The 25,225-nt window shown below is 36.3% G+C and overlaps 1 protein-coding gene across 2 annotated transcripts in view; it reads left to right on the top strand.

The window, feature by feature from the left end:
- Positions 1-3,366: 3,366 nt before the first annotated feature.
- Positions 3,367-25,225, top strand: part of RB195_017089 (uncharacterized protein) — a gene marked incomplete at both ends in the record, with an annotated part of 36,533 nt that continues 14,674 nt past the window's right edge. Inside the window, 7 exons of one of the 2 annotated variants that reach the window (XM_064183927.1) lie at positions 3,367-3,489; positions 4,271-4,411; positions 6,275-6,456; positions 6,521-6,740; positions 21,585-21,697; positions 21,794-21,947; positions 22,891-23,065. In XM_064183927.1, coding sequence (XP_064039808.1) covers positions 3,367-3,489; positions 4,271-4,411; positions 6,275-6,456; positions 6,521-6,740; positions 21,585-21,697; positions 21,794-21,947; positions 22,891-23,065 — 1,108 coding nt within the window. Of the gene's footprint in view, positions 3,490-4,270; positions 4,412-6,208; positions 6,457-6,520; positions 6,741-21,584; positions 21,698-21,793; positions 21,948-22,890; positions 23,066-25,225 lie in introns of those variants that run through there. The other variant, XM_064183928.1, reaches the window with a different exon arrangement.

Here is a 25,225-nt window from a genome sequence, read left to right as displayed (position 1 = left end):
GGTAAAAATATACAAATTCTATGTACTAAATAACTTTAAACGTAGAAATCCTTTGAAATTTGGACCTACTACATCGAAAAGCACTAAAAATTCGCTGGTGTTCCTCCTTAACGCATCCTATACTAGGCCGAGTTCTGAAAAGGAGCAAATGTTCGTAATTTCACCTACATCAGAAAGAAAGAAAGAAATCAGAAAGTGATATTCCACCAATAAACTGATTAAATTCTATGAATTTCTTTTCCTCGACACATGCCTTTCCAGAGGGATCCAGGGAATTCCCCGTTCTCTTCTTCTCTTATCGGTTCGATGAATGATTCAACACATTTAAGTGAAGTGGACAGGTGTTTCTCGAGGGGAATTTGGATTCGCGCGGCGCATTGCTCGCTAATCCCGGATGTGCCACACCCTTTTAGCGAAAGTCTTTCTGTCTTTCTGCGCGTTCTTGGTCTTCCTCGTATCGTCGACGGATGAGATCGTAAAAATCTATGTCTTCTGTTGCGACGATCCGTACGAGAACATCGACGAATGACGTGAAATTAACCGACGGGGGCGCTACGATGAGTGATTGTTGACGACGCCGACATATGTCCTCGTAAAGCACTTTTCAGTGGAATTCATTAATCTCGGCGTGTATTCGTTGGAATTTTTGGCGTTCAGAAACTTACGCCAGGATTCAATACACCAATATTCTGGAGAAAGCTTTAGTGACAGTGAAAAATGATAGAGAAAAAGAAAATAGGGAAGTGTTCTTATGAATTGCTGGATTGTTTTTTTTTTCTGTTTACCTTCTGCCGGCCTCTCTCTTACCCATTTACCAATTATTTTCTCTGGATTAAATTAGTAAATTAAGTAGATTGGGTAAGTAACTCAATTAACAGTGCGATCGTTTCCTGAAAACCTGGTTTTTTTCGCGGTCACTCCTCCTGCCCAACAATGATTAAAGGCATCACCCCACGAATCAGAGGTGGTGCAGATTTCAGGTGGAGTATTCGTATACGGGATTGGAGACTACGAAGAAGGGGGTGATTCCGTCCATTTCTTGCTAATTACCGTAAAAAACGGCCCGGAAGATGCGGCGCCGCACAAGGTTGGCGCGCTCAAATCGAACCCCTTTTACAAAATGGTGCGCCAAAACGAATGAAGCCGTATCTTCCGGGCCGTTTTTTTACGGCAATTAGGAAGAAATGGACGGAATCACCCACCTCTCCGTAGTCTCCCATCCTGTATACGAATACTCCACCTGAAATCTGCACCACCTCAGATTCGTGGGGTGATGCCTTTAAGGAAAAAAAGGATGACGTCATATTTTAGAGAATTGAAACTAGAATTATCCAAAAAAACTAAGAGAATGAGAAAATTTTTAGACAAAAAAAACCAAAAAAATTGTTTAATTACGGAACACGTGTCGTAGAATTGTTCACCTATGGCTAACATTTTCCTTAAGACCGAATATCCGTGACCTAATTGGTAGGTTATACTGTTCCTAGTGTTTTGAAGTTATTTAATTGAAAAATCTCTGTTATTTTTATTTAACGATGACAAAAATGCGATTTAACTATGAGAAAAATGTGATTCAATCCTATGAATGGGTAGAATTTATACACACACACACACACACACACACACACACACTGAAAAAGCGATCAAATGAGCAATCAATAATGAACAGTGTCCCCCATGCGGCCCCACTTCTTCTCTAGATTTTTCATCGCTAAAAAGCCATCGTTTCTGATTGTACTCGCCACCAGCGGTGTGTTCGTTACAAATAGAGACGGTTAGATTTTTTTAAGCTACAGAAAAAATAATTTTTTCTTCAATGCGACATCGTTATGCTGGCAGCAATACGAACATTTTATTCAGATATTTTATTCATTTTACGTGAATAAATCTCCTCGATAGTCATTAATAATGCGCGTCGTCTTGACGATGTAAATAGTACAACTGGTTATTATAGAAAATTAAGAAAAAAATAAATCGCTTACAATACCGTAGTAATGTTTTCATATATTGAACTGTAGATCAAAAAATTACCTCACTTTAACTCTGAAACGTGCTTTTTTCTCTTAAAAGTGCAAGAAATTAGAGAGAATTGCATGTTTTGAACAAGTAAAAAGTCGCTGTCGCAATTCGCTGTATTTCCCGTGCCTAAAAATAGCTAAAAAATACCTTTTCCGTGCCTAAAATAGAAAATACCTTTTCCGTACCTAAAATGCCTTTTCTGTGCCTAAAACACGTACCCTGCAACCTGTGGCCCCTTCCAGAAATCGAACGGAACCGTGTATGAGCACGAATGACTGTGCCCATAATTTCAGAAGGTCATACATCCATGAAGGGAAGGTCTATCCACAGGAGAAAGTGGGAAATTTGACACAAAGAGGTTTTCGAGCAGTGCAGCCATCATCGTTCGTGCACCTCGTTCTGTGATCCCGCCGAGCGATCCGAAACAAGAGCTGTATGGGGGGAATCGAGCAGCATTGGGTGGTTTTTTTTACCCATCCGGGAAGTTGCAGATCAGCTGAACGACCAAGACCTTCGTGCGCATCACCTTCATCTGCTTCAACTCGACAATTCTTCTAGCGCTGGGCGACAGAGCAGGAACGTGGCCCGATTCTGGTACCGTGTCCAAGAATTTACCGTCCATGGAGCATTTGAAAGATGTATTTGGTGACAAAAAATCGAAATTTTTTGCAATTAAAATGTTTTAAATAAAGAGTTTTGAATAAAAAAAAGTTTACAGGTTTAGCCACTTCAATTTAAGTGGTTTTAGGTTTTTTAGCCGAATTGCACTATTCTTAAAGTTGAAATAAAAAATGATATAAAAATATGATAGTAATAAAAATACAATGTAATAAAAATAAAGGAAAAATAAGGTAAAAGTAAAGTAATAGTAAGTAAACATAAAATATAATGTAATAAAAATATAATAATAATAGAAATAATATGTAACTTAAATAAAATTTCTAGTCATCGTAGACTATTTTGACCAGCTCGGGTCCCGCCGTTCCTGCAGCTGAAATACATAAATAATGTATAAAAGTTTGATAGAAGTGATATAATATGTACTTACATAAAATTCCAAGCCTTCGCAATCCTTTTCGAAAGCTAAGCATAGCTGGCTGGACCGGTCATTGTGAGAAGAATTCACAACAGATGGACTAGAAGAACGTTAAAGTGGACGTCTAAGAGCTGTGCTAAACGCCCGTGAAAAGAAGAGACCGTGGACGTGATCGTTTGATGTGTTCACGAAGCACGAACTAAACACGATGAGTGCTCAGCTAAATATGACTCAAAGATCTGGACATCAGATGTGAGATTTAGCAACTTTTTGAATGAAAAATCCTCAAAGAAACGGGGCACGGTCGAACAATGATGTTCGACAACGAGGACTGGCCTTCTAAGTGTCGACGAATGTTTGCACAACTACATACGTTCCCCCGAGGCTACATGAATAACGTGGACGGTTCAAAAAAGGATTCATCCATTTCAAAGGTTAGTTCCGTGAACTTTTCCGAAAATATGCACTTAGATCCGCAATTTAAAATTTTTTTCGCAATATTTATCCTCCATATGCTAATGAGTCATTTAGGAATAGAAGGTGAGTTTTTTTCCACTTTTTTTTTGAGAAGAATAACTGGGCAACAACTTTTAGCTGAGGGGATTTGTTTTGTGGATTTTATGGATTTCCGTTATTTTTCTGTTTTTATCACTCTTCCTAATCTCCTAACTCCTTTCGATTGGTTTCGATACGAAGAGTAACTTAATGGGTTTCCTGGAGAATCCATGAGAAGTTGCGATTGATTCACAGAGAAATTTCTGTTTTCAAATTCAATTCAAATTTTAAAATTTCACGGAGAAAATTTAGCTTTTTCTTGATCTGAAATTCTAAATAATTTCTTATAAGTATTCTGCATAAGGTAAACCACCTAAAAGGACGCAGAAACATCCAAATTTGGCCCACGGAAAAAGTTTCCTAGACGATAGTGATTGCCAGAAAAATGGCGATTTAGGAGAAAATGAACTCTTTGAAGGATCAGTGAAAAAAAAAGATGAAACAAAGTCATAAAAAGGTATGTTGGAAAGGTATTGGGAGCTATAAAGAACTAGAAATAGATATACCTACTCTTTTTTAGTAGTTTACGAAAAATTTCGTAGGTTTCTAAGTAGAACTTGTTCACAACCGCTCATTCCCGGTGTTTTCGTGATCGGCACTATTTGATCAGTTGCGGTCATCGCTACCAAAGTGCTTCAACTCGTATTTTGATGTTTGCAGTGGAGCAATGAGAATGTGAAGAGCAGTGCTGCTGCTGTTCACCACCTCCGGGTCCTACCATCAATGCTCTTAGGCGATCATCCCGGTGTTTTCCCGGAATCCGATCAAAAATATGTCCTACAACGAGTACTACAGTCTAAGGTGAGTTCCTTGTCAACGTTTGTTCTTTTTTTTTCTCATAATTTTATACACATGATTTTATTCTGACACTTTTTTGAAGCTCTCTGGGGGTCCCGACTGGAGAATAACGAGCTCTGTGCTGTTTTAATTGTCCCACAATATATTGTGTATCTAGATAAACCTATATATCTATAAAATATTCTATTAATTATAATTAAATTTAATTTTGAATTTTATAATTACTGTAACTTATCGATGACATTTAACAATCATAAGGTAACGAGAAATTCCCTAAACTCACCATATTTCCCCTCATTTCTCATTTTTTTCCTGGTGAGTCTCATAAGTCCCGCCACAGTAGAACAATAAAAAATATTTAACTTCACGAAATGATGATAAGGTTAGAGGCAGTCTTCTAAATTTTAACGGAGTTTTCTTTTTTCTTTTTTATGGCTATCTTTGAAAAAAATAATTCTTCTGTAGATGCATTTAAAAATTTTTAAAATCAACAATAAATTAATAATTACATGTATTACCTGCAAATAACTACATCAATGAATTGAAGAAAATTTCTCTCTGTGTAATTATTGAGAAAACATTATTGGAGAATATTGCTAATAGAGACAAAATGGTACAAAGTGAAGACCAGTTTATATTTACAAAAAAAAGAAGCTCTATATAAATTTCCCATAAAGGATCCTCCATATCATATTCCATAATTAACCATTTTTCCAATGGAAATCTTTCATTTTCCTTTGAAAATCTGAGAATTTATCGATTGAACGCACAGTCATCGTGAAAATGAACTATATGATAAATGCCATTAATAGTTCACAAAAATAAATGGGAAATTAGAGGGAGATGTGAGAAGGAAAGGAAAGAGGAAAAAAGAAAAAAAAAACACCAGTTCCATCACCTTCGCACTGCACTAATTTTAGAAAATACTCGATTAATTATCCATTTCGCGCTGATGATAGCGAGTGCAGGCACATATTTTTGTTTTCGCCAGGCTTGTACGGCAACGCGTTGATTGAGAGAGGAAAGATAGCGAAGAATATGCACTGTCTGATTGAAAACAAGCGTATTTTGGTGAGTTAATGCAAAAGCGTTGCGGACACCTGGATAAACATAAGTACCGGCGGCTATTTATTGTACACTCGAACAATATCTCTGAGACGTTTTCAGAATTTTTTTATTTTAAGAAAATGGATAGTTTCAAGAAAAATTCAAGAATCCCTGGATCTCCAGTTCACGATCAGTTTATTGGCATCGAAGTTCTGGTTAAATTTTCTCGATTTTTCTCCAGGATTTCGTCCCAGTGAAAGGTTAGGAAGTAAGTTGGAGCCAATTCTCAGATTCTATTTCTTGACAGATTACATCTAAAGAAATCAAGTCTTTGAAAAGTCTAAAAATCTGGATGCTTCAAATTTAAATCACTCAAAAATGGCCCTGCCACGAGGAAGAGCTCATTCCAGCTCATTTGTAGAAGTCAGGATATCGTCACTCCGGGAAAAGTTCGAAAGTCGTGGAGTCATTGTAAATAATCATAGTGAAACTTTTACGTACCCATCGTAGTATTTCGAAAATTAGCTACGGATGATCTCTTAATTATCTTTTAGCCATAAAGATCTAAGCGTATCTCATGAGAATTTCGAAATTTTTCAAAATAGCGCAGAAAACATGCCCTCTCGATCCATAGTCTTCATTATTTTTCAATTGAACGGTTTGTAGACGTTACTGAAGAAGTGTAGACGAAATAGAATGGTATCCTGAACAATTCCGGACCTGCGACTGAGTCACCGAGCTAGCTAAAGTGACATGCGAAACGCTTTTATGATGCAAGCTATTGCGCATCGATTACGTCACAACGGAGGGACTGTACAGCTGCGCGGCGGTTGCTGTAGCGGCAACGGCGGCGGCGGCGAGCGTTCGACGGCGCCGTCGCCGCCGCCGCCATTACTGACATCGTCGTCGTCGTCATCGGTGGCGGCAGCAGCAGCAGCGGCGGCGGTGCTGGAAACTGAAACTACAGCTGGAGCAGTAACGTCAGCAGCAGCAGCATATCCGTGGGTCGTCGTCGCACTCGTCGTGTACGTTATCGCAGCAACCAACCACTCGCACCACAACAAGGCTGCGTATCCACGATCGACACGCTATCCGCGTATCGCTTACGCTGTGCACTCCCGCATTCACGTACTGTCTCCGCCTACCGTCTATCTGTGCAATCGATGCGAAGAAGACGCACAGTCGGACCATGCACCCCTTGATGACCAGCGTGTTGGCGCAACGCCAACTTAACGCTGCTGGTCAACTGTTCACTTTGTCCGACTACGACGTCATCACCGATCTGGTACGGTATCTGGCTGATCCCAGCGTTTTCTTTCGAATTTCACGTGGTTTTCGTGGTTTTCTCACAATTTTCGGCGATTTAAGCAATTTTTGAAGCTGTTTTTACATGTGAACGCGCTTGGTTACGATATCTTTGATTCGATCTACGAGATTTGACCTAGTGATTGATTCCCATCGGGGAATATGTACATATGTGTTGCGGCGTGGATATTGTTGTGTAATTAAAGGATCGTACGATGCACTACGATGTTTTATTTGGATAGCTGTAAATAATAGTGCACATTCCGTATTTCGCTTCCATTTCCCTGTCGTTCTTGTAATTGATTTTCGTTTATTTTTATTCGATGACATACACATGACCCTGAACATCAGGGTAACATCTCGTCTCGTCTTTGATAGTTTTATAGCGAATTGACCTGTGCGGCATTTGAACTATTACTTATTTGGAGTTGTACAACTTAGTCAAAGAGTTTTTTTTTTGCTTTTCAAAAAGAAATTCAATTATTCGTTATAATTGCTAGGTGATTGGACTGCAAAGTAGACGTTGTAGGTGGTTAGCTGAGCGGCCCATGTCCTTGATCAAGGTCTAGGCCAGATTCAACGTCTAGAAATTAACTTTTCGATTTTTCCCGCTCTCCTTTCTGATTCCTTTGAACTCCGTTAATTTTTTTTCAAAGGGAATTCCACTCTTCTTGTCCTTATCAGTGTTTGTGAAGCAGTTTTTTTTTGCCATCAACAAAAATATCTGATTTTGAACTTCTACTTGGTTGTCGCTGTGAAAGTCATTCCTCTGAAATTTGTGAGTCTCTCAAACTGAATATGATTTTTATTTTTTGTTTATTATTATTTTTTTTGTCCGCTTACGTACGTAACATGGTTACTTTCTTCGTCTGAAATTAATTTTGACATGAAAAACAGAAATATTTCCTATCCGTGGAATTTGTGCATAGGTTTTTTCTGGTTTTTTTTTCCCCTTTTAAGAATAAGAATAGTCAGTTCTAGGTGAATTCATCGCTTTCACACCAGCACAGTATTTTTTCATATTCAATTTTTTCTTTTTTTCCCTCACGACCAACATACCTTTCCAGTAAATCATCGCAGCAATGTGTATTTCTCCAGTCAATACGTCCAATAGTCTTTTTTCTCTGGAATTTTTTTCCACGTGAATTTTTCCCAATTATCCGTGAATCATAACCCGTAGCGAATTGTCATCGAAAAAAAAACACAGAACACAGGATTTTACACGTTTGTATTTTGATGTTTCCAACTAGAACAACTGTAATATAATTGTCGATTTTGGTGAAAAAAAAATGGGAGATTCCAGTTTTGGAACCAAGTTTTGTAAAAGAATAATAGTGAAAACCTTTCCTATTCTCTTTCAAGGATTCAATTTTTTAATTTAATTTAATTTATTTTATTATTTATTTTAATTTTAATTTTCATATGGAGGGATTCAGTGCAGTCAGAAATTTCATGCTGCCTCGTTTATTTTCGCATGAATACCTCCATTCCTTTTCTCCTTGCTTTAGTGGTGGAAATTTTAGAATTCCAATAGGTTTTTAAATCCTTTCTTGGAATGATCGATGGTTTGAGGCCAAGGATGGGACTAGGCTCATATTTTTTTCCTCTTGAATTGATTTTACTGGTCTTTTTGATCTCCAAGGAATGCTGGTTCTTAAAAAAAAACTCTATTTAAGAGACGTTAAGCATGGATATTGCCTTAGGCTATTGAACGAGTGTTCTGAGTATGCACTTTGAATGTTCGAGTATTCGGAGAATGTAGTCATTTTCGAGGATTTCAAATTTCATGCAAGTTCCAAGTTATGCGGATACTTGAATGGCGGAATTTCCCAGAACTTCGAATAGCTCGGAGATTCGAATCGATTTCGAATGTTCATCTGAACATTCATAATCATCATTGCGTCATTATCGCTCAAGTGAATACCTGTTTTAGTAATTTTGGACAAACTAAATCCAGAAACAATACTCATAATTCTGGTTAAACCATAATGTTTATATTTTTACTGTGATAAAAACTTGAAACAAGAGTTTTCCCATTTATTTATTTTTATTCCATTTATTTGTTTACTTGTATATATTTATCAGATTATTATATGCTTTGTACTGGCTATTTAAAGTGTTCTGGTAATTCTTTGCGACAGAGTCCACCGGCTTACTAACCTTATATTTCCTACTTCCTGCTTTTTTCAGGAATTTTTCTTTTCCTATTTTCTCTAATTTCTACCGTTCAATAATTCTTGTCTAATTATTTACTTCTCTAATTTCCACTTCTCTAATTTTTTCAAAAAAAAAGTAAGTAGTGGAAAAAATTTCCACTACTTACTTTTTTTGAATGTAAACATGAAAGATAAAAAAGATCAGTAATGGGAAAAAAGTACTTTTGCTTCGGATAGAAATATCCTCAAGCACGATCGAATTGTTTCCATCGCTTTTTTTCTCGTTCTTCCATTTTCTGGAAAGGAACTACAGTGCATATGGTTAGTTGGACTTACGAAAAATTGCCATCGATAATGCGGCGGAGAAAAAATGTGGGAATGGAAAGTAACTGCATTGAAACAGGACGAATCAGCACAATGCTCGATGGAACCATAAGTTCCGGCTTGAAGGGCGACTTGAGACGTACGTATGTGCAAGTAGGAGGGAAAAATTCAAAAATTTCCTATGGAATTTTATTTCTTTCCACGGAAAAATCAGATTTTTTGAACATTTATTTATAGTATTTGAGAAATTATTTCATTTCTCTTCTGATATGAATTATATTATATTCTTAGTATATTATATAGGAGGAATTACGAAGTATTATTCTGGAAATATTAGGATATTTCGAAAATTTTGATTAGTTAGCCGGAGAAAAAGAGGGACCAAACAGAAAAACTCCCCTTATTCCTTGAACTATTCCGGGTTTTACCCGGAAAATGAACGAATACTGATAAATGATATTGTTATGAGAAGAATTTCCAGAAATGGCTGTATTCTTGGGATTTTTCTCCTTGCACATAATTACATGCACTGTAATTATCCTCTTTCCTTATTTTTTGAGTTTTTCGAGACAATCAAGTCTGTTCAGGAGTAGAAAATCGTCCAGAAAATGTTTGAAAACGCGTTTTCCCTCTTATTAGATGTTCGAATCCCTATATTTAAGTGGAAATTAAAAAATTAAAACTTTACGGATGTGAGTGGGAAATATGAGAAATATATATATAAAATGGTGTATGGTATAAAAATGGTAAATATATACAAAAATTTGAATGGTGTATATACATACATACATATCTGAAGCGGTTTTTCTGGCGGAGTGGGCGGGGGGAGGGGGGGGGGGAGTTGATGTGAACGCAGTGATTTTTAAACGTTAGCGACGTCCTTGAAGCTGTGAGAATGATCGAAGAGAGCGAGCGCTGAAAGACGTGATGGAAAATTCGCTCATCGTTTGAAAAATTATCCATTTTTTCTTTGTGATTTTTTTTCACACGAAAAAAAAGGAGTTTTACAGTGTTTTCTGGACTTTTTTCCAACGTTTTTTTCTTGAGATTGGTATGAATATCATCCGGAATATAGATCTGCTCTCTGCACAACAATGGACACACGTACCGTTACATTCCACAACTGGTACCCATTTATAGATTTCGATAGTGTTTCCACAGTGTTAACGACTCGATGACGGACGACCCCGTAAAACATCGACACCACCTGCTCGCCAATCTACAGTATCATTTCGGCCGAAAAGACTATAAACTCTAGTCTGTGTATGTAGTTAACTAGTAAATTAGAAACTGGTTTTCTTCGGGAGTTTTTCTCGCTTACTGAGGTTTGAGTATGAAATTTGGGCAAAGTTTTTCCTCTCACTTTAGTGCTGATGCGATGGGAATAATTTTCACATTTACGATAGAAAGAACGTCTTCGATTTCGGTTCGAACAGGGCAAAAGGGTTCGGATTCCAGGAGGACGGTAATTTTGAGTGAGTTAAAAAGAAGCGATCGCTTACGGTGTCAAATATAAATAAATATAAGTAACTTAAATACCAATAAATAATATGGTAATCGATACATAACTTAAATATCAATATTTTATTTATTTATTTATTTATTCATTCATTTATTTATCTATCACAATGATTAACATATTAACAATTAACACATTGTAACATTGTGATATCGTCCGAATATCAATACGGTAACTCAAAAATAATGATGAAAGTAATGTAATATACAGATAAATAAATAAATAAATAAACAAATAAATAAATAAACGAATAAATAAGTGAACGAATAAAAATGCATGACATCAATAAGTTACATAAATATAATAGTAATTAATGGTAATTATTAATTTGTTATATAATAACTGATAATGCATACAGTAATAAATAAATAAATAAATAAATAAATAAATAAATAAATAAAACTACATAACAACAATAAGTAACACAAATATAATTGTAAATAACGGTAATTATTGATTAACTAATATACAGTAACTAATAGTGCATATAGTATTAAATAATAGATTAAATAATAATAATAAATTAATATTAGGTTAATATAAATTAACATTAAATAGTAGATTAAATAATAATAATTGTAGATTAGATTTATTAATAGTAAATAAAGATAAACAACAATGTAGATTTTAGGTATTTTGATTCACTGCATTTCAGTTTATTTCCCCTTCAGTTCAATTTTCTCTCCATTTTTATAATGTTTTTTTTTCTATTTTTTTGTATTTTCTCCTATAAAGTAATAAAATAGTTCTCATTTTTCTTTTTTCCCCTCCTCCTTCACAGTGTTTCCGGTGCAGTTTTTGTAACCTTCAATTATGCACTTATGTCCTTTTGTCTTCCATTTATTGATAGAGTGCTGTGACATCGGCGATGTTATGTCTAATGTCTGTAGTGTTTGTTTACCGAGTCCTCCTCCACCTCTTCCTTCGGCGGTGGCGGCGGCGGCGGCTGAACTTCCTCCCTGTACTTGCCAGCGCGACGGTCAGTCATTAAGACGGCTTAGTGGTAGCCAAATGGGAGCTCGTATGGGGGTTGGGTTGCGGGGGTGCGCTAACCCCTCCCGGTTAAAATCTACCTGGAAAATTGATAATGTGAAGAAATGTGTTCCATCATCCTATCTATTCCTGGAGAGATGTCATTTCTGTGATATGTTGTCTTCAGAGCTGATCTCAACGACAGGTTCAAAAGTTCGAGATCTCTACGCGGCGGCGGTGGCGGCGGCAGCGGCTCAGACTGGCGGCTTCCCATGGCTTCCCTGATGGCGATCGGCGATTACGGTGTTCGTTTCGTTCTCACCAGCACATCACCTTGAAACGAAACGGTGAGGCACCGCCGCCGCCATCGCCGCCATCGCCGCCACCACCACACTCGGAAAACGCATACTGTCGGCATCGTAAAGAGCTTTTCTCTGACTTTCGTGAGTCTACCGCGGAAAACCACTCTCTAACACCGTGTACCATCGGTTTTTTCAATCTACAGTTCTTCCGCGAACCTCCTGGTTCCTAGTCGGAATCACATTGATTCCTCGGCTGGCCATGACTTAGCAGAGACGACCTGACTGAGTCACAACCGACTCTCCAGCCCACCCGGCCGCCCCCCGCCCGCTATCACGATACGTTTCAAAGCGAGCGTCTAGTTTTTGCTCCACATGCACTGTCAATAAAACGATAGGGACCTGGGCGCGGGTTTGAGCCGGGTTTTATTTGAACGGGACGATCCAACAACGTTTCGTCATCGGTTTCCCGGGGAATCGCTTTCCGAGCGGCTAAAATGTTTCTTGAGACACACGAGACTGAGGAAACTATTTGCGTTACCGTTTCGCGCAGTATTCAACGGGTGTGTTGGTGTTGTTTACCTCGCTCACATCGAGACAGAGAGAGCCTCGATGAATCAGGCGATTTTTAAATGTCTGACTCACCAACACCCTGGTAAATATGTTTGATGTATGTCCTTCCGTGCCACGAAACGATAACGCACACACACACGCACGCAGACGGAAAATTGCGAGCGATAGAAAATCGCTGAAGAGTCAACAGAAATGAATTATTTTCTTTCGTGCGAGGACCCGGTAAAAATTTCGCGAAATATCGCTTGATAGGGAGCGAGGGAATGGCATGCTGTGCAGTTCTATGGGCGAGTCTTGTGGACGAAAAGTCTTCAAGAAAAGGTGCAGAGCACATAAATAATTTTTATTTATTTCTCTACTAATTTGTTTATTCGATATTTATCTATTTCTCTATCTTCCATTTATCTATTTTATTTTTATTCTATTATTATTTTTTATTTTATTTATATCCATTTTTATTTTTATTTTTTTTTATTTATTCTCCAATAATTTTCATACGTTTTATGCGAGAAAATGGCGTTTTGTGCAGTTCTGTGGGCGCGTCTCGTGGAGGAAAAGTCTTCAAGAAGAAGTGCAGAGCACAGAAAAAATTCTTATTTATTTCTCTACTAATTTGTTTATTTGATATTTATTTAATTCTCTTCCTCCCATTTATATATATATATATTTTTATTTATTTTTCGATAATTTTTATACGTGTCCAACGTGAGAATGTTTTTTAATATCTAATAAATATTTATATTTATTTGGTATTTATCTAATAAATTTTTTTGTTGTGGCACCGAATCGATCATCACGGTTGAACATCGCCGCCGTGGGAGATGAGAGGTCTGTTACTAGATATTAGTGTGGATCGTTACTAGGTTCAAACGTAATCTTCTCATTCATCAGCGGAACATGGAAACCATGGAAACACCCCGTTCAAGCATTAATTTTTGATCGCACATGGAATTCTCAGCCAGAAAAAAAATTGTTATGCTTGAAGGAATAGAGATAAGGGACGAGAGGGATCTAAAAGATCCGATTATTACCCGGAAATCTGCAAAGAACAGTTAATTTTTAGCTGTTCTTTCCAGATTTCCGGGTAATAATTGAGTTTTTTTTTTGCTATTTCTGAGATACTTATGTTAATTCTTTTATACAACTATTAAACTCTCTAAAAGTACATGTTTACATATAAATATATATGATTTTAGCAACCAGAAATAGCTTTATATGTAGCTCTTCTAAAACGAGAAGAGCTACATATGAAGATATTTCTGGTTGCTAAAATTAAGATAGATAATTTAAATTAATGAATAAAATTTAATTTCAACTAAATTTTACATATCCTTTATGCTTTATTGTCTATTTCTAAAAAAAAAATATAATTTGCTTTCTCTATGTTCTGCTACTTTTGAGCACTGTAAACTAATCACTAATAAAACAAATAAGGGTCAAAAATAAGTTAAAAGACATATAAGGTCCTTGAGATATAATTTTAAAGATATAATTAGTAAATAAATTACAAAAATAGTGGTATTATAGCCGTCTTTTAGAAGAAATACTTAATTGAGAATGACAATCGTATTTATAAGGATGGAACAAAAAAATAAAATGAAAAACCAAAATAAAAATAAAGAAATGAAAACCAAAAAAATTAAAGTGATGAATTATTTTTTTATGTAATTGCAAGTAATCCATCCGTGCTATCCATCCATTGATGTTTTTATTTCTCATATTTTCCATATAATCTTTAGTTTCGACAAAGAAATGCCTTTTTAAGCCGGATTTTCTTTCCGAACTACCATTTTAAGCCGGATTTTCTTTCCGAACATGGATTTGTAGTGGGATTTGAACGTTTCTTTCGCACATCGATTGCTCGTGTTTTGAGTTCACGAGGATGACAAATTTATTCCATTGGAATGATCCTAAGAAGAGGCTTATCCAAGCTCAGCTGAGAGGTCGGATCTACGCGGATCATGGCCTGTAGTCAAGGAAAGGGAAAAAAAGATTAGGGAAATTCTCTGAAGATGAGACGGGGAAAATTTTTAATTTTTTTATTACAAGGCTAGGTCCTCTGGATATGGGAGTAAAAATTTCGAGTATTACTTTTAAAAATAAACCACAAAAAGTTATCGTTTTTCTCTCGAAGAGGTTGTTTGTCCGGGAATCTCTCCGTCAATCTTTTATTCCCACTTTTTTTTGCGAACAAATAGCAGTCAGGATGAATTTTTTCCTCGTATGTTTGAAAAAATGGCAGTATTTGCGAAGCAATCAGAAAATCTGTGGCGGACGAAAGAAGCAAAGAGAGAGGAGAGAGGTTGAAAGTAAAGTAGACTGTACTGATGGACGAGTTTTCTCGTCCACAACTTGGCGTCATGGAAATTTTTTGAAAATGGGAATTTTTCGACAAAAGAAACTGTAAGAGGGGAATTTAAGAAGCAAGTATCCTAAACTTGCTCGGAACCGTTGAGGTGCGATTTTGGAGGGGGCTCCTGGTTCTGTGGTGGCATGGGTTAGTATTAGCTCGAAAAGGGGAAGGCTAGGGGCCTAAAAAGGTGTTTCTCTTGGAAAACCAGAAACCATATTTTTACTTTTTCCTGAAAAGTCGAAGGGCTTTTGGAGAAAATTGGAAATTTATCGTATTCTGTAATAAATTGCTTTAAATTGGGGAAAAAGTAGGCTATTTTTTTGCATTCTGTTGTCGACGCATTGACTGATTGTACTGATTCAATCGATTTTAATCGATCTCATTTTCTAAATGAAATCTCAGCGCTTGGGCGGTTCTAGAGTTTTGATGCAGATGCCTAATTACACACACATTAAATATGCTGCTGCCGTGTGACGATATCGATTCGGTCGCCCGACTATATTGATTTTAACGATTTTCATAATTTTTCTTCTACACACTGTGCTCTGAGAGAGGTAAAAGCTGTGACCTACGTCGATAATGAATAAAATGAAGTGGATCATATGAATATGGGGACTTGTATCGATTTATCGATTTTCCTCTCTGCATGTTATACTTTATTTACTAGAATACTAGATTTTATATGTTGTTGTATGCGAATATTCTGATAAGACTTGGGAGGAGAAGAAAACATGCCGACAAGGGTTTTTCTGGCAGAATCACTACCATTTCCCCCGAAAAAAGGCTACAGCTACCGCTGTCCTGTAAAGGGCAAGCGAAAATTTCATTACACGAAAAAATTTTTCTAATTTCGAAGAAGTTGGTGGAAAAAATTACTGGAAGGAGAATTTTTTGTAATTAAAAAAATATTGTTGAGCTCTAAAGCTCTAAAAGTGGGAATAAGTTAGGCACAGTCAGGCTCTTATTAGCATGTAATTTTCTTTTGGAAAAAAACATTTTTTCTTTCGAATGGAAGAAGTAACTTTTATATCGTTCTGACTTGTCTGCTCACTTCATTTAAAAAAGGAGGACAATTTGGCGACATCGGCGCTATCTTCCAGCAGGCAACGTGATTTATGTTGGGCCGTCGAACCCCTCAGTTAGTGAAATGTTCGAAGTTCCGCGACTTTTCCCACTATTTCGTCGTAGTTCTTACGTTCATGGGCACGTCGTCCTCGATTACCTCCACTTGGGAGGTCGTTCACTTTGCCGCGTGACTTCATCAAATCGAAAATCTAATTAGACGGAATGTAGTTTCTCTCATTTCCTTTGATTTCTTTGTCGCCAAAAAAAAAGAAAGAAGAAAAGACAAAGAAAAGTGAAGGAGGAACATCTGATGGAGTGGCTTGTAATTGGCGGATTGAATGGGAGAACTCGTAATTTTCTCAACAATTTCTCAAATTAGAGTGATCACCCGCATTTTCGGTCGAAGAATTACTTCTAGGAAGAATAAATATGATGCATGGTGACAGCATAAGTAATTATTTCCATTATTAGGAACTAGAAAAAAAATATTATATATTATTTATATATTATATATTATTCCATTATTAGGAACTAGAAAATACTACATATTATTTATTTTATTCATATTTATATATTATCTTAAATATTAATAATTAGAAAATAGTAGAGAAGAAATTGTGGAGAAGTGCCGCTTCGCTTTTCTTGAGAAAATGAAATATCGCTGCTAGCGAACAGCTTATCCGCGGCCTTATCGTTCCCATGAGGACCATAAACTTGACATTTTCCAAGTTCTTCTAATTTTGCTTTTCTGCAGTATTTGAATATCAATATCGTTACATACATTTCCAACAGTTGTAAAATTTTTATTTTTTCTTTTAACCTTGAGCAACCTAACGTTTTTTTTTTTTGCGTGTTTATTTAGAGACATGTTGCTATCCCTTCTCTTCTCTCCTTTTCTGCTTTATTTTATTCCTTCTGACCGCTTTTTTTCTTTTTTCGAAGCAGTGAATTTCTCCAACTGGCTCAGATTTTAAGATTTTGCTAAATCCGAATCTTGGACTTTTTCGAGAAAGGCGCGCCCAGCGTTTGTAACTTTTCTCCCTTTTCAGAACTTGATACCCTATGAACAGAGTTGTAAGTAGTGTTGGAGTTATTTTTCCTAAGAGCAGAGTTCACGTTTTAAATATTTTAGAATTATTCTTAAATCTTAACGCTTAAATCTTGTAAAATAAAAATCTTAATCCGTAAGAGCTTAAGAGTAGACCTTAAAAGGTACTATAGAGTTGACTGATTAATTTATTAAGTAAATAATTAAGTAAATTTATCAAGTAAATAATATTAATTAAGTAATAGAATTTTTCCCACTGATCTTGGGTTATAAAAGAATAACAAAAAAAAGGTCCCACCTCCATGTCCATGAAATTCATGTCCAGTGGTTCTACAAACAATAAGACAATAAGGTTTAGAAGATAGCTAATAATGATTAATATTAAAATTAATGAAGTTTTGGGTTTCAGGTGAGAAATTTTGGTAAACAGAATTTTTTTCTTGTAGATGAATATATGGTGTTGAAAATTTCTGATGATTCGTAGTCAAAAAGTGGCTTGAAGGTAGTAAAATCAGCGATTAAGCGAGATCAACGATCGAAAATTGAAAACAAAAACACTAAGGAGGTTGATATGTATGTCTTCATTAATTTAACATTTATTTTTGTTTTTAATTGATTTTCTTCAACTGTGGGCTGGGTGAGGAGGTTCTCAAAATCCCTTAAAACCATTCCTATAGAGTAACGAGAAAGTTAATCGAAACATAAACATAAATTCGTTGTAAAACGAAGTAATTCCCCAGTTACACACTGGTTAGATGCTTCTTGGTGTATCTGGTTCCGTTTGAAAAACAAGAAATTCTATTTGTAGTTGTCAAGTTCTTTCAATTAGCTTGTCACAAGCACAGTTCCAACCGTTTTTTTTTTTCAGGAATAAGAACTGTAACGAGAAGCGGCGCTGTTTTTCGCAGCAGCAGTCGCGCGAACTGTTCAACTCATCTATTGGGAGAAATTCGGGAAAAAGCAAATCCCAGAAAGATTCATTCGTTTACTTGGTCGAGATGTCTCTTAGTGTAGTGCTAAGAGGTCTAATAGCTAGTGTGCAGTCGATAGTTCGACACCGTCGACAGTTCGTAACGCAGCTGCACGCTTTCGATCCCTTAGTAGTCGATAAATTGTTGCCAGGATGTCGAGAATGTAATTTCCGCAATTACGGCCAACAACCTAGCAGCGGATATTTTTGTATCTCTGACTATGACAGAGAACAGCAATCAGTTCCTCTTCGTACTTGCATGAATTTTCTCTAAGATGGAAATTTATTGAGGGGAATTTAGTGAGGTTTTAAGGGATTTTGAGAATCTCCTTACCCAGCCCACAGCTCAAGAAAATCAATTAAAAACAAAAATAAATGTCAAATTAATGAAGATATACATATCAACCTCCTTAGTGTCTTTTTTTAAATCTTCGATCGTTGATCTCGTTTGATCGCTGATTTTACCACCTTCAGGCCACTTTTTGATAAAAAAAATTATGCAAATTTCCAACACCATATATTCATCCAGAAAAAAATCTGTTTACCAGAATCTCTCACTTGAAACCCAAAACTTAATTAATTTCAATATTAATAATTATCAGCTATCTACTAAACCAACGTCTTATTGTTTGTGGAACCACCTGACATGGATTTCTGATGGGAAATTTCCAAATTTCCCGATAGAAGTCTAGTCGAATGGAAATGAAAATGAATCGAAATCATGTTTTCAGCGATCTGCTACCATCAAAAACTTATGAAATGCTGATAAAAGTGCAGTTTGAGAGAATTTCAACTTTTAACCTTTTTAAATTTTAAAATTCTAACATCATGTTCGTAAAATAAACAGTAAAATAAATATGGTAATGAAAAAATAAATTCGGTGTTTTTCATTGCTTTATAATCTTAATGGTTTGTTCCTGGAATACCGTACACTGCCGCACGTAAACGAACTAACGAAATTTTTTTCTTTAAGAATGATTAAAACTACTGAAAACTTGAAGAAGTTAAGAATTCATTTCGAATGATTTTTCTCAGAAAAAAAAACGTTTCTCGAAGTTCTTCAAAAACCTCAAGAATTTTTATCGTGAATTCTCATCTTAAGGACAACTTGATACAGGAACGGCAGGAAACTGATCGCTGTTCTCTGTCATCATCGTACAGTAATAGCACAGAAAAATATACGCTTCTAGGTTGTTGGCCGTAATTGCGGTAATTGCACAGGTTTGTAGCCGACGAAGCGCGATCGGAGACGAAAGCAAATTCGTTCGCGTACTTATATGGGGGAGAATAGCTGAAATGTCTTCGAAAGAAGAAAATCGTAGGACGTAATGAGGCTTGCGATTTCGTTTGGGCGGAATTTTTCCAGGAGGCGCCTTCTGGCTTACTGATGGTAGGGATGAAATTAGGATATAAATGACGATGGAGCGAAAAATGATGTAAATAATTTCATAGCTGATAGAAGAAGAACAATGCCATTTTAAGGAAAGAGAAGGACAATACTGATGGTTTACATTTTTACATTTTTACGGTTTACATTCTATTTGTTACTAAATGAGTGTAGTAAATAATAATAATAATAATAATAATAATAATAATAATAATAATAATAATAATAATAATAATAATAATAATAATAATAATAATAATAAGCAAAGAAGCAATCGGTTATTTATTTAATCGATGTAAATTTGATGTGTGCAGCATCCTGAAAGGTTTCAATGAACCTGACGGAGCGCCACTATGCCAGAGTCTGAGCGAGGTTGGGAATCTCTGGATTTTCACATTTTGAATACCATTTTCATCTTCAATAACTATTAACGTTTAACAATTTAAAAACTCGGCTTCATCGCAAAAAATAAATTAATTTTACGAAGAAACCACTGAACTTTTTCATTCAGGCTGGGTGTACGTCAAAATTCGGCATTAGTATTCATTTCAAGCCGTACAAATGAAGTTTTTTTTTTGAGGAACAGAAAATTTTGGAATTGAACTTTTTTCTTCTTTTGAGATTGATGGGTCTGACTAATTTTAACTTCCTTAGCTGAAAACTGTGCTTTCGATTTATCTTCACATTTTTTTTACCCATTTATTCAACGTGCCCATCATTTTTTTCATTTAATTCTCACTCTTTCCTCATACAGGTTCGCTAATTCGTGAATTATATGCAATTGCACGATTAAAAAGAAATTTAATCGAATTTATAATAAAACAAGGAAAAAATCTATCTATTCATATTCGTCTATTCATTCACTTATTTGAAAACAAATTCAAATTAAAAATAAATAAAAAATAAAAAAAGATGAAAAGGAACCCTTGTGAGCTTATCGGAATGACTCCATTGATTTTCGCCCGATCGATCGGTGGAAGCATGCAGCAGTGCTTGCCTTCGTTGAGGAGAACGTAAGGCGCAAAGCACGGTCTATACGTTCGGCGGCGGGTGTGACTTTGTTTACTCTGGATTGCTTCTCGAGCAGCTATAACTATAACTATTACAAAGTAAAAATGTAAAGTAAACTAGTAAAACCTTATAAAACTAAAAATAACGAAAAAAATTATAAGGGACATAATTAACTAAGTTTTCCTAATATTTTTTGATGTATATAGGAGTTGGACGCGTTTTTTTTTCTGGACACTGCAACGAAAAGGAAAAAAATAACTGTTTACCATCACTTAATCATCGATGTCTCATTCTTCTCGATCGATAGGTACTGTCCGGATGAGTCACCAATGTTTAATTTCCTAAATGTCATTGTCGTAGCTCTATAATAGAATAGAAAAGCGTTCTCATGATTCATTTAGCATTTATTATTAAAAATTATGAAAAATCATGAGATTGAAAACCACGTGAAATGTTTTAGAATTGAATTTGAAACTTCTGTTGGTGCCGGAAAGTGATGTCGTCAAATTTAACTTTTAACTTTAAACTTTTAATTTTTAATTTAACTTTCTTTTCAAATTAAAATTTTTATTTTACGGTTTTTTTTCATGCAGTATTTTTATTTGTTAGTCAATATTTGTGATCAGCATCATCATCAATGAATTTTTACGTTTCTATGGGCGAAAATTCAAAAATCAAATAATAAACATTGAATAAATAAAAATGATGATAAAATGAAATAAAATAACGATTAATAAATAAATAATAATTAATAAACGAATAACTATTCTAATTTATATCAAATTAATGCAATAATTTACTTATAATTTGTAATTATTTTGTAATTTGTATATTTATGTATATTTGTATCCATATTATTTGTAATTTGTGTAATTTATAATTTGTATTTGATATCCATGGGATGAGGATGATTTTTTTTTGCCAAAAAATTATTCAAAAAATTAAAATATTGTACGGCGTGTACGGTTCTACTAAAGGAAACAATTAAAATATTATTATTAAATAGAAAATATTATTACAATATTATTAATAAATAGAAAATATATTATCATTACTAAATAGAAAATAAAAACGACGTCACTTTCTGGCACCTTCAATAGGGTACAGAAGACGGTGAACTGATAAATTTCCTCGTTTTCCTTTTCAGCACACAGCATTCAGTCGTCTGAAGGAAATCTTCAACACTCCTCATTATGTGGATCGTCGAGTTGATCAAAGTGTTGTGGAGATCGTTATCGCCAGAATTACGGCGGCAATTAGGTAAGGCCGTGATTGCGACTGTGGATGGAACTAATTTATTCCACTAATTTTTTCTTTTCGCAGGGAAATTTTCCCCTGATTTTTTTCTTCGTTCAGGGAAACGGGTTGTATTGAGACATATTCAGCCGAGTTAGTTGATGTGCTTGATAGTTGTTTGAATCATCCGATGACTGTGCTGAATTCGGAAGGTGAATGGGTCGATTCACCGCATTGTAAAATCGCTTCCGATTTGTTGAGCAGTTTATTTTTGGTACGTGGTTCTCTTTTTTTTCTTGCATCCATCCGTTCACATCAGCATTTCGTGTTTGTTCATTCACGTTTCACTTCGCAGCTTATCGGTGTGCATTTACGACTGATACGCGTGAATGCACGGATTTTATGAAAACAAACTATGGGCAACTAACCCTTTGGTGTTGACGTGAACCATTAAATATAATATCATTGTAAGCTAAGTGTTCGTGAGACGACGAAAAAATTCAAGATAGCCAATAAATAATTGAAAGCGACCTAAATTAGTGCAATAAATTATTTTTCCCAAAAATTTCTTCTCTTTCGTCGTATAGAACTCTAGAACTTGGGTAATAAGGGGCGCAAAAGAGGCTGGTAAGTAAGATTTTTGAAAATAAGGTTAACTTTTCTGGATATTATCCGAAAATTAAAGTCCTGTTGGAAAAGTGCGAGATTTTTCGTTTATTTCTGCTGAGTTGGGAAAAAATTATCAGAGGGAACTCAGTACAAGTGCATACAATATTTATTTTTGTTTTCCCAGTTTCTTCTCCCTTTCTCTCAGTCAATCAAGCCAAAAATTCTTGAAAAAATTTGTCTGCTACTGTTGAATTCTTGAAAATAAAGAAAAAGTGGAAAAGAAGATCCACTTTGTTGTAATTGTAGTTCTCGTACAGTAATTGCTTAAATACAGTAACTGTGGCTAGGAAAATGAGAAAGATTTCAATTACTCGCAATCCATAGGACCAGGATGCTTTTTTTTAAATTTTTTCTTTCAGTTTTTTGAGGGCACACAAGTGTATATGCTTCTTTTCACAATCTGTAATTTATTATTTGGCGGGAAAAATTTCGAAAAGGAAAATATTTCTACATGGGGCACTTACAGGTGGAAATCTTACAAACTACATGAAAAAAAAATTTGAAAAAAAAGAATATTTAAAGAAAATAAGTTCTATCGTTGCTTTAAGCACTATGCGAAACGTTCGGTAATGACGTTGACGTTACCAGTTGCGATGAAAGCAGTCGGGAGTTCAAACCAGGAACTTGTACGGAACACCACCAGCTACATCTCCTTGGCTGCTATACATAATGGGAAAGCGTTGTCACATTACGCATTACAGATCATCTCCTACATCATTAACGGTAAGTGACTTCGGTTTTTAGAGGGAAAATATTGATTTCTGCCTGGACTTTTGTTCCTTTCTTTCGAGTCGGCACTCTTGTTTATTTTCTTGACTAAGCTGTTTTGCTATTGATACGGGTTTTGCCAGTGGAGAACGATTACTGTGTGTGTGTTGTTTTAGTAATAAAAATAGATAAGAGTACGAGTTCCGCACTCAGTTGCTCACAAATCGAACGCCGCTGATCATGCGATCATGGAATTTCGTGGGGTCGAACCATCCAATAAACTTAAGGGCAACTCAAGGATTCGTAGAGTTCGTGTTGTAGATTATGGAAACGAGCATTGCTCCGCTTATATTTTCCTAGTCTTCGTAACAAATGGTGTGGAAGACGCCATTTTTTCCTACGAAATCGGCTGCAACACGCCACTTTTGCGCCACGTCCACGTGCGAGCAGTCGAAGATCAATAAGGGCCTAAAGCCAGCTTATTTAGGTAAAACCAATGAATATGACTAGGTTTCGGAGTGAACCAGAGTACAAGGGGTACGTTCTAAAGCGGTTCCCATGCCGTGTCTAGGATGAAGAGGGGGGATTTGAGCGATGTAACGCTCGTTTCCATGAGCTACGACCCGATCTCTACGTTTTCTCTCCGTAATACGTCAATTTCGTGATACGCTATAATCCTCTACATAGTTACGCAGCTCAGGCCAAGGTAGGACGAGTTGCCCGAACGGTAGGACGAGTAAGTGGCGGGAATCTTAGGGTTTGAAATGCTCGCAAAGGTGAATTAAGGGTTCTGGAGTAAATTTTCCGCTTTTGCCTCAAACCTTACGGTTCTAACTGTGCACGAAAGGACAAAGGAGAAGCGACAAGGTGTTTTGCGCTAATCAATGCCTTTAGGATCCGTTAAAGTGTTCGACCTCAATTCAGAGTATTTTGAGGTCCCCATACGAAACAATAAATAGACTAACCGATCCCTTGCAGCACATTCAGGACTATTTCACGCTTCAAAGTACACCAAATAAGCGAGAGTAAAGGATAAAAGGATGAAGTTTCTGGCGCAAACCAATCCGCTTGCGATGCGCCCCCACGTTCACTTCAATTCAGAATCATTTGAGGTTTACGAACGTGTATCTGGCCTATAAAATGACTTGCGGGGCTAGACGATGGGTCAAGTCAGTGTTTTTTATCCTCCCAGACAAGTCTGGCACCAATTTATCGACCCCGGAGGGATGAAAAGCTTGGCGAGCATTGGGGCGGATTCGAACCTCCGATTGATCGTGCAGGAAGCGGAACCTCTAACCGACTACACCCGCCCCAATATACAGAAGTATAAGGATGAACTGTACTATAGCAATATATATATATATACACGTAGATGTTGTCGTTGCCGGAGCGATCGCAGACCTTCTGGATTCCGACATTGCGTACTATGAAAATGCGTCCACATAAATGACAAAGTGCTCAGCTCTGGCGATAAACTATGTGCTGAACAACCAAAAAAGGATGGATGTTCCCTGAAAATCCGCTGTGATCTGCATTGTAGTGAGCACATTCGATCAGCACACCTTATCTCAATATCATCAGATATCCTTGAGGGTTAATGTCTGTCTCCTAACCATATGATTTGCGGGTGCGAGCCGATGTGTCAAGCCAGGGTTCTTATTCTCCCAGGCAGGTCTGGTACAAGTCTATCTATCGAATCAGGAGAGACAAAAAGCTTGGATGACACTGGTGCGGTGTCGAGCCATCAACGGTCTTGCTGCGAGGGAACCTCTTACGAACTGCGCTACACTCACCGCCCGCTGAAAAATCAACAGCGAGATTTTCTTCTCAACTAACTGGTCTAGTTTGAACAAAATATGAAGTGATCAAATCTAAGAATGAGAATCCAGAAGTAGAACGAGAAAAAAAAAGACGTTTGACAGTATTAGCGAATCCTTGTGTAAAAGTCAATGTTATTTCAATGAAAAAAGAGAAAAAGAGAAAAAAACCAAAATAGCAGCTCTCATTCACTGAATTACTTATTTCAACTATTTCCGACCTCCTTTCCTCGTCTTTTGCTCGTTGATCCAATAAAAAATCAAACAGGAGAGATATAGTGCAGTTGATCAGAGATTCGCCGACGGCTGTACCGTCGATGGTTCGAAACCGCACTCGAACCAACCAAGCCATTCGTAC

Source organism: Necator americanus, chromosome II, assembly GCF_031761385.1.
Source record: "Necator americanus strain Aroian chromosome II, whole genome shotgun sequence".
NCBI classification, from domain to species: Eukaryota; Metazoa; Nematoda; class Chromadorea; order Rhabditida; family Ancylostomatidae; genus Necator; species Necator americanus.
This window is presented reverse-complemented; position numbering and strand designations above follow the sequence as displayed.